Raw genomic sequence first — 12,843 nt, 5'->3', positions numbered from 1 at the left:
AGAAAAAGGGAGATAAAAAAAAAATTTAAAATTTTTTTTTTTTTTTTTCTTTTATACGTCACTTCACCAGCTCCTGCTGGTACCGCCACAGCTCCCGCTGCAGTCACATACAACCGGCACCTCCGGCTGCCAACCACAAGCCACTGCAGCTCTGCCTGCTGTGGAACCTCTTGCCGCCACCGCAGCCACGCTCCACAAGGCTCTACCGCCGGCTTCGTGGACCCGCCAAACCACAGGACGCCGCTTGTCCCCTTCGTAACCCCGCCGAGTTACAGCCAGACGCTTGTCAGCTTCGTAACCCCGCCGAGTTACAGCCAGACGCTTGTCAGCTTCGTAACCCTGCCGAGTTACAGCCAGATGCTATCTTCGTGGCCCCGCCGAGCCACAGCAATCAACTCCACGTGTGCGTGCTGGATCGTTGCCTGCATTCTCCACAAAATGTAAGATAATGTCAGACTATTCTTACTGAGTGTATTGGGGACACTCGCTTTGCCGCGACATTCAGCACACGGGCACGGGTTTTTAAAACAAAACAGTCTATTTGGTTTATTAAGGTATCATAAACCACATCACGAACAGTCCATTTATACACTGTACCAGGACATCACATCAAGTTTCATATCCTCATTCTGTGGCAACTAAACACGCTGGTCCTCACTGACCAGTTGCCACGGGTTACTACACAGTTCAGGTTTACAAGCACCAACAGCTTATAGAGGTACCTTATGGGAGCTCCTGCTCCATCTGCTGACTCCTTGTCAGTCCTCTCTCCTGGGGAAACTGCCTAACGGGGTTCACCAACCTGCCTGGCCGGCACACATCAGTCAGTCCAGAGCCACCGAAGGCCGGTAGCTTCCCCAACGCCGATCATCCAGGTCCACAGTCTCTCAGGTGCTCCAAGAAGACTCCACTCGCAGGAGCTTCTAACACAGACTGTGCCGGACCATGATCACACTGTATTCTTCAGAACGTCCATCCCTCCTGGGACCATTCGACACAGAAGCCGTGGCCTGTCTGGGTGCTATTCAGGACTCAGTCCAACACCACAGGCCACCAGGTCCAAGCCATGTGCTTTCCAGGAAGCCTCCTCCCAGGTCTTCCTACACGGGGGCACACAGCCCAAGCACAGGCTTCCAGGACCTTGCACTTGGACCATTCAGATCCAACACTGGAACCACACAGAAGACCCATGTGACCCACACCCTGGTCAGGTTATGTACCTGTAACCACACCCACAGTAATGGATCACCTGGGCTGGTCACGTGATCCTGACATTACTGCAGGTCAATTCTCACGGCCTCAATACGACTCCGTGCACATACCGGGGAGACCATGCAGCGCCCCCTACCTGTTACAGGGGTCACTATATCACAGTATATACAGTATATTATATGCTTGTTATGATCGAGGGGTTTGGAGGGACCTCAGGTTCTGAAAATATACAATCAATTTGCATCAAATACATTTTATGTAAAAAAAATTTCCTGGCAAATTCGATTTTTGGCAGAGTCGCTCATCACTAGCTAATATGTTAAATACATGATAACAACATACAACTTGATAAGAGGACTGTACAGACCCTAAAAAAACCCACACAAAATGCAAAAAGAGGAGAGTGTAAAAGATGCTGTGATCAAAAATTATTTATCATATGTAATATGACATAAAAATGCCTCCTGGGGAACAAAATTGTATCAGCGTGCAAAACACCCAACACACAAACATTATTGTACAAAAATTAATTATGCCCTTAAAGCTATTCCTGAGAACCATTGGAATCCTTCCACTTGTATGTAGTTACTGTGGTGAGTTCTCCTTCAATGGAAGTCTTCAAACAGAGGCTGGACAGACATCTGTCGGAGATGGTTTAGTGAATCCTGCATTGAGCAGGAGGTTGGACACGATGACCCTGGAGGTCCCTTCTAACTATAACATTCTATGATTTTATGAACCTAACTGTAATTTTCCTAACATTATGAATAATTGCAAAGTGCCTGTAAAAAAACCAAGCAACTTTGCCATTTACCACTTGTTAAAAATCGTCTTGGGGAATGTTTAATTTTATAGTTTACTGCTCACTGTCAAGGATACTGGACACCATTCTAGTCTATCAGATGTGGCTGTTCTCCTAGACAACGAGTGCACAAAAAGGGCAGCACTTACAAGGTCTTTACTGTAGAGCTTGCATGCGCTGCTCCAAGATGGATCTGGCCAGGTCACTGTCTCTGTTCCTCTGCGATGCCTCAGAGAGAAAGCAGACTATACTGGTAGCATGTAAAGTTGCTAATTAGAATTTTCAATCACCAGGAGAGCACTACCACCCCAGGCAAGCAGGAAGCTGGTAGATAGGAGAGCGGTGCGCTCCTGAAGATTGAACATGAAATATGAGGGTTTTTTTCATAAAACATTTTAAAGAAATTTTTTAAATAAGGAACTTAAAAAGTAATTACCCATTGAATCTATTATACATTAATACCACAATGGCAAAGACAGCAGAATCTATAACGGCCTGATGCGCTTTGCCTATACAAGGTCATTAGGAGGCTACATGACGGGTAAAAAAAGGGGGTTGTAAAATAAAGGGTGACCTGAGGATAAAAATTGGGGGTTGTAAGATAAAGGGTGGCCTGAGGATAACAATTGGGGGTTGTAAAATAAAGGGTGACCTGAGGGAAAAAATTGGGGGTTGTAAGATAAAGGGTGACCTGAGGATAAAAATTGGGAGTTGTAAGATAAAGGATGACCTGAGGATAAAAACTGGGGGTTGTAAGATAAAGGGTGACCTGAGGATAAAAATTGGGGGTTGTAAGATAAAGGGTGACCTGAGGATAAAAATTGGGGGTTGCAAAATAAAGGGTGACCTGAGGATAAAAATTGGGGTTTGTAAGATAAAGGGTGACCTGGGGATAACATTTGGGGGTTGTAAGATAAAGGGTGACCAGAGGATAAAAATTGGGAATTGTAAAATAAAGGGTGACCTGAGGATAAAAATTGGGGGTTGTAAGATAAAGGGTGACCTGAAGATAAAATTTGGGGGTTGTAAGATAAAGGGTGATCTGAGGATAAAAATTGGGGGTTGTAAGATAAAGGGTGACCTGAGGAAAACAATTGGGTTTGTAAGATAAAGGGTGACCTGAGGATAAAAATTGGGGGTTGTAAGATAAAGGGTGACCTGAGAATAAAAATTGGGGGTTGTAAGATAAAGGGTGACCTGAGGATAAAAATTGGGGGTTGTAAGATAAAGGGTGACCTGAGGAATAATCTTACCTTTACCGTGGTGTTGTAGCGCATGACTTTTGTGTATTGTTATAGGGCCTTATTAAAATTGCACTCATTTTCCTTTATGTACTAACCTGATGTGACATTTAAAGTGTACAATCAAAAGTGTTTTGGGAAAAATAAATCACTGACGCTTCAGGGCTTGTTTTTCTTATAGAATTACATTGTAACAGAAGCCGATGTCACACTAATGACATAAGTCATTCATAATTTATACAAACCTTCCGTGAATCAACTGCGGCATACATAATATCCATCCAGCCCTTAAATGTTGCCTGCAAGAAAAATGCACTTAGCATCATTATAACACTCTTCAGAAAACTTGTGAACATGTTGCTTTTAACTCACAAATTAACTTCACTTACGTAGTGACCGTGTTTGCCTGCAGTAATACCGTTATGCAGAGAAGCGGACAGTATTGCAGCCCCCCGAGGAAGCCAACTACGTGAAACGCGCGTCGGGGCTAGTAGGTCTACTCTGCCGGGTCCCCTCCCCCCCCCACATGGGTAAGCAATAGATCCTTTCAGATATTATGAGCAATTTATTATTTTTTTGTTCAGCACTTGCTGGTTAGATTTTTCTGTTTTTTATGGAGAATTGCATATGTATCTTTTTGCTCTGGGTCATTATACATTAGTGGAGGTCCCTTGGTAGTTTGTGATGCTTTTGTCTTGTCCCCCCATTTTATTCTCGTCTTGTTTTTGTATTTGGGCTATTCGCCCACATGGAATTTGTAAGTGAGCTTAATTAATAAAGACGGCTTTTTGCATTATACTTTGATCTATTTGTGTCTCACTTCGCTCTATACTAGTGTATATACTTCTGAGGGTTAATACTCCTTGTTCTCTGTAGGATTTAAGTATTCCAGTATAATGTTAGCACAATGCACTGCTACCGTTAACCAGCGCATCATATAAAGTGAATATTCACCAATGAGCAGAATTTTTTTTTTACTCTAAACAGATCCAAAATTATCCAAATCCCCTGCATAGATGGAAAACAAGCAGGTAAAGAAGGTGTAGGTAATGTTATATGATTGTCCCCGTCATGATGCACCGAGCGCCTGTTCTTGGTTTCAACAGTCATTCTGTGCTGACAGGGTCCCTTTAAAACACGGTGTTCACTTAGTGCCGCCTGTTCGTCCATGTTAATAGACCCTTCTGGATACACTCAAACCTTCATTTGAATGTTTTCGCTCTATCTCCACACACCCATCTCTTTTTTTGATTGACAGCTCTGACTTCATAAAGCCGTTAAGGGAGGAGATAGATGTAAAATAAGCAGATGGGAAGGTGTATTTAAATAATTGGCCACGCCACGATGCACCGAGCCCCTGTACTTGGCTTGAACAGTCATCCTGTGCAGACAGAAACCCTGTACAGGCCATGAACACATTTGACATGGAAAACATTATTTTTTACTTGTGCTAGTGGTTATCTTTAGTTAATAAAAATCACCCTAAAGTTAAGTCTGCTATCTTCATTTCTGAGCTCCTGATGTCAAGTTTGATCCAATTTTCAGCTTTTACTTTTGTGGGAGTTTCTCTCCCAGTAATATAGGCTGGATGTAAACTTTTTTTGTAGCCAGGTGCTGCTGTCTTCACTCTTGCATTCATGCATTTGTATAGCTCTAATATTTATTACCGCTCTCTACCCTTTCCTTCTTGTTTCTTGTCTCTAGTTTGTTTCTCTAGTTTGTTTTCTATGCCCTCCCTGAGATACAGTTATATGAAAAAGTTTGGGCACCCCTATTAATCTTAAGCTTAATGTTTTATAAAAATGGTTTATTTTGCAACAGCTATTTCAGGTTCATATATCTAATAACTGTTGGACACAGTAATGTTTCTGCCTTAAAATGAGGTTTATTGTACTAACAGAAAATGTGCAATCTGCATTCAAACAAAATTTGACAGGTGCATAAGTATGGGCACCCTTATCACTTTCTTGTTTTAAGTACTCCTACCTACTTTTTACTGACTTACTAAAGCACTTTTTTTGGTTTTGTAACCTCATTGAGCTTTGAACTTCATAGCCAGGTGTATGCAATCATGAGAAAAGCTACTTAAAGTGGCCACTTGCAAGTTGTTCTCCTGTTTGAATCTCCTCTGAAGAGTGGCATCATGGGCTCCTCAAAACAACTGTCAAATGATCTGAAAACAAAGATTATTCAACATAGTTGTTCAGGGGAAGGATACAAAAAGCTGTCTCAGAGATTTAACCTGTCAATTTCCACTGTGAGGAACATAGTAAGGAAATGGAAGAACACAGGTACAGTTCTTGTTAAGGCCAGAAGTGGCAGGCCAAGAAAAACATCAGAAAGGCAGAGAAGAAGAATGGTGAGATCAGTCAAGGACAATCCTCAGACTATCTCCAAAGAGCTGCAGCATCAACTTGCTGCAGATGGTGTCACTGTGCATCGGTCAACTATGTACTGTGTTTTTTTGCTGCCATGCATAACGCCTTTTTGTATTACCAAACAACTCAATCTTGGTTTCATCAGTCCACAGGACCTTCTTCCAAAAAGAAATTGGCTTATCCAAATGTGCTTTTGCATAACTCAGCCGACTCTGTTTGTGGCGTGCTTGCAGAAACGGCTTCTTTCGCATCACTCTCCCATACAGCTTCTCCTTGTGCAACGTGTGTTGTATAGTTGACCGATGCACAGTGACACCATCTGCAGCAAGTTGTTGCTGCAGCTCTCTGGAGGTGGTCTGAGGATTGTCCTTGACTGATCTCACCATTCTTCTTCTCTGCCTTTCTGATGTTTTTCTTGGCCTGCCACTTCTGGCCTTAACAAGAACTGTACCTGTGTTCTTCCATTTCCTTACTATGTTCCTCACAGTGGAAATTGACAGGTTAAATCTCTGAGACAGCTTTTTGTATCCTTCCCCTGAACAACTATGTTGAATAATCTTTGTTTTCAGATCATTTGACAGTTGTTTTGAGGAGCCCATGATGCCACTCTTCGGAGGAGATTCAAACAGGAGAACAACTTGCAAGTGGTCACTTTAAGTAGTTTTTCTCATGATTGCATACACCTAGCTATGAAGTTCAAAGCTCAATGAGGTTACAAAACAAAAAAAAGTGATTTAGTAAGTCAGTAAAAAGTAGGTAGGAGTATTTAAAACAAGAAAATGATAAGGGTGCCCATACTTATGCACCTGTCAAATTTTGTTTGAATGCAGATTGCACATTTTCTGTTAGTACAATAAACCTCATTTCAAGGCAGAAACATTACTGTGTCCAACAGTTATTAGATATATGAAACTGAAATAGCTGTTGCAAAAAAAACAATTTTTATAAAACATTAAGCTTAAGATTAATAGGGGTGCCCAAACTTTTTCATATAACTGTACTCTCTCCTATGTCCACTGCAGATCTAGGTACAAACCATTCTCTCTCACTCCTGCTATCTCTAATACTGAGAGAAGGGAGGGGAGTGCATAGAACTGGCAAGAGCAGGACCTACGCAATGTTTGGATCAGTTTTGCATGAGCAAAATAAAAGAACATGTTTAATTAAGATTATTTTTGAAGTTGCTTAACTTTGCATTTAGGAATTAAACAATAAAAAAAAATCTGTGCGAAGGTCACCTAGTCTTTAGATTAGATTGTGGTATACACAGACGTTGTAGAGAATATATGAACTGGACTTACCACTTGAAGTAACGCCAGATATCCTGCTCCCACGTTATCAAAATTGACTTTTACGTTCTTCCATCGAGCACTTTGATTTGCCTTTATTAGCTGTAAACATTCTGATTTATTATTAACTTCCGTATCAAGGAAATTTACACCCGTCGTGGTATTAACGCAGTGATAATACTTTCCCGCAAAAAGATTCACTCCCATTATGCTGAAAATCAACCAAAATATGAGGCAGACCAGCAGCACGTTCATGATGGAGGGAATTGCTCCGATCAGCGCATTCACAACCACCTAGTGTAATGATTAGAGAGAAAAAAAAAAGAATGTCAGGTTTTCACAATATAGATCACGCTGTCAGAGGTCAGTCTTGGACATGGAAAAAAAACTAAAATAAATCTAAACAGGTGGGTAATGTAAGAAAATAACTCAGACATCACAAAGTAAAAAAAAAAAAAGGAAAATATATAGAATACAATATAGAACAATAAAGACCTGATAGTGGAAAGATGGACGCATAGACATGCAAACTGCAGGGAAAAAAAAAAAGAAAAATGTTAAAAGAAATGTAATAAAGGACCCAAGTCAAACAAAATTAACCGTAAATCATATTGAACAGAAGTAATAAGTGGTGGAATGATTTTAGGACAAAATTTGTTCAGAAAATAAGATAAAAACTGGAAAAAAATATAAAAGATTGTGATAAAAAAACATGAAATACATTACAAATTGTTGTCAGAAAGCAACATAGATTTGAATCTGAACCATGCACTGCTTTCCTTAGATTTGCACATGCTCTAATCAGCCATGGGTATATCGGGAGTGTGATGGACATGCATTATATTAACATTACAGTTTGTCATTTTGAATAGCAATAGTATAGATTGTTCTCTCTGTTTCTGTTTTCTATGTGCTGTCCTTTCTCATAACTTTGCCAAATGTGTATTCATTTTGCAACAATACTTTGAAAACTACAAAATGAGCTAATACTGGTACAGCAAATATTATAACATCCTTTATATTATCTTCAATAAACAGCTTAAAGAAGCACGCCTATTAAAGTTTTTATTCTCTTAAAATATTGCAATCATCATATTATATAGCACTGAGTACTTACAATTGCTCATTTTGCCTTTCTACCCAGTAAATTCTTCTCTTTTCTCTGTTTTTATGCAGAAACAGGAAGTCTATTTTCCCTGCATTTATCGTCCCCTCTTCAACTCCTGACCCAGTTGCTCCCTCCTCCCCCTGCCAGGGATTTTTGCAGTGACTTATGACTCACGCAGGGAAAATTGACCTCCCGTTTCTACATAGAGCTTAGAAGGAATCAGCTAGTCAGTTTTTAATCATGTGATTTCATAGACCTAATGGAAAAGAGAAGACTTATCGGGGTAGAAAGGCAAAATGAGCAATTGTAAGTACACAGTGCTGTATAATATGATGACTGCAATATATTAAAAGGATGAAAACTTTGATGGGAAGAGGGTTTCTTTAAAGGCAATGTGTCATCAGAAAATGACCCATTGTTTAAATCATTTTTTGTGTGTTAAATGTATTTACATTTTTATATGTGGCAATCTGTATTTAAAAAAAATCTCTTTAATTTTCACACTGGCCACTGGAGCCTTCTTTTTTACTTTTTTCCCTTAGTGTAACATAACCCAGATCGAGTATGATCAAAGCCTAATGGTTCTATTTTGTTTGTTTTTTGCAGATAGATTACGGAACTATTACAATAAATTTGTCTTTTTCATTTTCACACATCCTAAAAAAAAAGTAAGGCTCCGTGAAAAAAAATGGATAACTGTCCTTATTTTACTATTTAATGAGTAGGAAAAGTTAAGAATTTCTTTTTCATGTATGAAAAATGGAATGCAAAAAAAATGGTAAAGACTGACAAAGAGACCAAAAATGGGTCCAGCACACTGCAAAAAAACATGGACAGTTTTTCACGTATGAGAAAAAAACCTAATGTGTGAGATCGACCTTATGATATCTATACTTTAGTATAGTATGTGAGTGGGGGTTGCTTAAACAGGACAGTTCTTTAGTCACCACATTGCTCATCCTGAGTTGTGCTTACATACACAATAAGGCTAGGCCTATGAGAAAGAACAGCAGCGAATTCAATAAAAAAGACTGTAAAATAATAGTAATGGACAACCGGTCAGGAAACTACCACCACCATCAGTTACTAACTGAGGTGTTACCGTAGGTGTATGTTGATGGGGTCTCACTTTTAACGGTCTTAGTGACTGTCATATGCTGGCCAAAATGCCTACAGCAAATCTATGGAGTTCACTATTGTCTACAAGACCTCTCCACCCTGTAGACACCATGACTATGGTCTTGTTGGTGTCAAGAGCAGCATGAGGGGTCTAATGGTAGTGGGAAGAATATAGGGTTCTCTGGTGATCCACTGTCCACAGCTGGAAATTTTAGTAAGTAAAAGCTGAAGTGGTAACAAGCACTAAGTAAAAGCTGGAGACGTAACAAGCATTAAGTAAAAGCTGGAGACGTAACAAGCAATAAGTAAAAGCTGGACTAGTAACAAGCAATAAGTAAAAGCTGGTATGGTAACAAGCAATAAGTAAAAGCTGGAGTGTTAACAAGCATTAAGTAAAAGCTGGAGACGTAACAAGCAATAAGTAAAAGCTGGACTAGTAACAAGCAATAAGTAAAAGCTGGTATGGTAACAAGCAATAAGTAAAAGCTGGAGTGTTAACAAGCAATAAGTAAAAGCTGGTATGATAACAAGCAATAAGTAAAAGCTGGTATGGTAACAAGCAATAAGTAAAAGCTGAAGCGTTAACATGCAATAAGTAAAAACTGAAGAGGCAACAGGCAGTAAGTAAAAGATGGAGAGGTAAGAAGCAATAAGTAAAAGCTGGAGAGGTAACAAGCAATAAGTAAAAGCTGGAGAGGTAACAAGCTATAAGTAAAAGCTGGAGAGGAAACAAGCAATAAGTAAAAGTTGGAGTGGTAACAAGCAATAAGTAAAAGCTGGAGAAGTAACTCTACAGTTTTCCTTGAAGGAAATATTTTTCAGTAGAAACTTTTCAAAAATTAATTTTGTGTGAAAATTTGAAAGGACAAGTATTAGAACAACCTGGCAGAGATATATAGTTTATCAAGGAAATTACCTAAATTTTATAGGGTCAGACCTTAACTATTTTGCCTGCGTAGTTTCAGTTAGGCTAAAGTCTATCAAAGAAAAATTGTTGATTGACACCCATCAAAGCCCTTGAATCAATGACTATACTCTGTATCTGGGATATTATGTGAATAGAGAATGTAGTCTCTTATTACAATGTGCCGCATGCGTTGGTAGAAGCATATATTTGCTATGATATTAGTATTGTTAACAGTATCATCGGGTATTCATCTCGTGCTTTGATGTGTTTTATTTTAGCTCCTGACATGCATGAAACCAGTAAGAAATTATCTTTATCCCACCAGTTCACACTTACTATGTCTGAAGTTTGTACTGCAATGATCACTACATGTATGATAAATTGCATCATTTCTTATACACATACCTATGATATGGTTCAGTGCAGAACTTTATAGGACTCACACTGATCCTCTGTGTGCCCCTAATTTTACTGTATGCTATATTACAGCGGTTTTCTTCATTGCTTCTAGGACAGGATAGGATGCACCACAGTAGTTATATTGCAGAATATATAGACATAAGGACTACATGTGCTGTTATTCATGGGTCTGTGCACACAGTTTTGCCTTGTGTGTGAGCCGTATGTATCATGGCACATAAACACATACAAAATGCTGTTAAAGTACTGAAAATAGTAAGTTACTATATGTTATTTAGTAATACAATTTCTGTCCCCGATCTTCATCTTTAACCCCTTAATCCCGTTTGACGTACTATCCCGTCAAGGTGACCTGGGACTTAATTCCTGGTGACGGGATAGTACGTCATACGCGATCGGCCGCACTCACGGGGGGAGCGCGGCCGATCGCGGCCGGGTGTCAGCTGCCTATCGCAGCTGACATCCGGCACTATGTGCCAGGAGCGGTCACGGACCGCCCCCGGCACATTAACCCCCGGCACATCGCGATCAAACATGATCGCGATGTGCCGGCGGTGCAGGGAAGCATCGCGCAGGGAGGGGGCTCCCTGCGGGCTTCCCTGAGCCCCCCGCAGCAACGCGATGTGATCGCGTTGCTGCGAGGGTCTTACCTCCCTCCCTGCCTGCTCCAGACCCGGATCCAAGATGGCCGCGGATCCGGGTCCTGCAGGGAGGGAGGTGGCTTCACAGAAGCCTGCTCAGAGCAGGCACTGTGAAGCAGCCTGCACTTTCCTCAGATCGGTGATCTGTCAGAGTGCTATGCAAACTGACAGATCACCGATCTGTATTGTCCCCCCCTGGGGCAAAGTAAAAAAGTAAAAAAAAAAATTTCCAAATGTGTAAAAAAAAATAAAAAAAAAATATTCCAAAATAATGAAAAAAAAATATATATATTATTCCCATAAATACATTTCTTTATCTAAATAAAATAAAAAAAACAATAAAAGTACACATATTTAGTATTGCCGCGTCCGTAACGACCCGACCTATAAAACTGGCCCACTAGTTAAGCCCTTCAGTAAACACCGTAAGAAAAAAAAAAAAAAAAAACGAGGCAAAAAACAACGCTTTATTACCATACCGCCGAACAAAAAAGTGGAACAACACGCGATCAAAAAGACAGATATAAATAACCATGGTACCGCTGCAAACGTCATCTTGTCCCGCAAAAAACAAGCCGCCATACAGCATCATCAGCAAAAAAATAAAAAAGTTATAGTCCTGAGAATAAAGCAATACCAAAATAATAATTTTTTCTATAAAATAGTTTTTATCGTATAAAAGCGCCAAAACATAAAAAAATGATATAAATGAGATATCGCTGTAATCGTACTGACCCGACGAATAAAACTGCTTTATCAATTTTACCAAACGTGGAACGGTATAAACGCCTCCCCCAAAAGAAATTCATGAATAGCTGGTTTTTGATCACTCTGCCTCACAAAAATCGGAATAAAAAGCGATCAAAAAATGTCACGTGTCTGAAAATGTTACCAACAAAAACGTCAACTCGTCCCGCAAAAAACAAGACCTCACATGACTCTATGTACCAAAATATGGAAAAATTATAGCTCTCAAAATGTGGTAACGCAAAAAATATTTTTTGCAATAAAAAGCGTCTTTCAGTGTGTGACGGCTGCCAATCATAAAAATCCGCTAAAAAACCCGCTATAAAAGTAAATCAAACCCCCCTTTATCACCCCCTTAGTTAGGGAAAAATAAAAAAATTAAAAAAAATGTATTTATTTCCATTTTCCCATTAGGGTTAGGGTTGGGGCTAGGGTTGGGGCTACAGTTAGGGTTGGGGCTAAAGATAGGGTTAGGGTTTGGATTACATTTACGGTTGGGAATAGGGTTGGGTGTGTCTGGGTTAGGGGTGTGGTTAGGGTTACTGTTGGGATTAGAGTAAGGGGTGTGTTTGGATTAGGGTATCAGTTATAATTGGGGGGTTTCCACTGTTTAGGCACATCAGGGGCTCTCCAAACGGGACATGGCATCCGATCTCAATTCCAGCCAATTCTGCGTTGAAAAAGGAAAACAGTGCTCCTTCCCTTCAGAGCTCTCCCGTGTGCCCAAACAGGGGTTTACCCCAACATATGGGGTATCGGCGTACTCAGGACAAACTGGACAACAACTTTTGGGGTCCAATTTCTCCTGCTACCCTTGTGAAAATACAAAACTGGGGGCTAAAAAATCATTTTTGTGAAAAAAAAAAGAATTTTTATTTTCACGGCTCTGCGTTATAAACTGTAGTGAAACACTTGGGGGTTCAAAGTTCTCACAACACATCTAGATAAGTTCCTTGGGGGGTCTAGTTTCCAATATGGG

General features: G+C 40.1%; 1 protein-coding gene across 1 annotated transcript in view; it reads right to left on the bottom strand.

Moving 5' to 3' along the window:
* LOC143784492 (sodium channel protein type 2 subunit alpha-like) overlaps positions 1–12,843 on the bottom strand; it is a 235,500-nt gene that overhangs the window by 15,207 nt on the left and 207,450 nt on the right. Inside the window, exons 22-23 of the mRNA XM_077272790.1 lie at positions 6,935–7,216; positions 3,501–3,554 (exon numbers count right to left, since the gene is read on the bottom strand). Of these exons, the coding sequence (XP_077128905.1) occupies positions 3,501–3,554; positions 6,935–7,216 (336 nt within the window). The remainder of the gene's footprint in view (positions 1–3,500; positions 3,555–6,934; positions 7,217–12,843) is intronic.

Source organism: Ranitomeya variabilis, chromosome 7 (assembly GCF_051348905.1).
Source record: "Ranitomeya variabilis isolate aRanVar5 chromosome 7, aRanVar5.hap1, whole genome shotgun sequence".
Classification (NCBI taxonomy): Eukaryota; Metazoa; Chordata; class Amphibia; order Anura; family Dendrobatidae; genus Ranitomeya; species Ranitomeya variabilis.
This window is presented reverse-complemented; position numbering and strand designations above follow the sequence as displayed.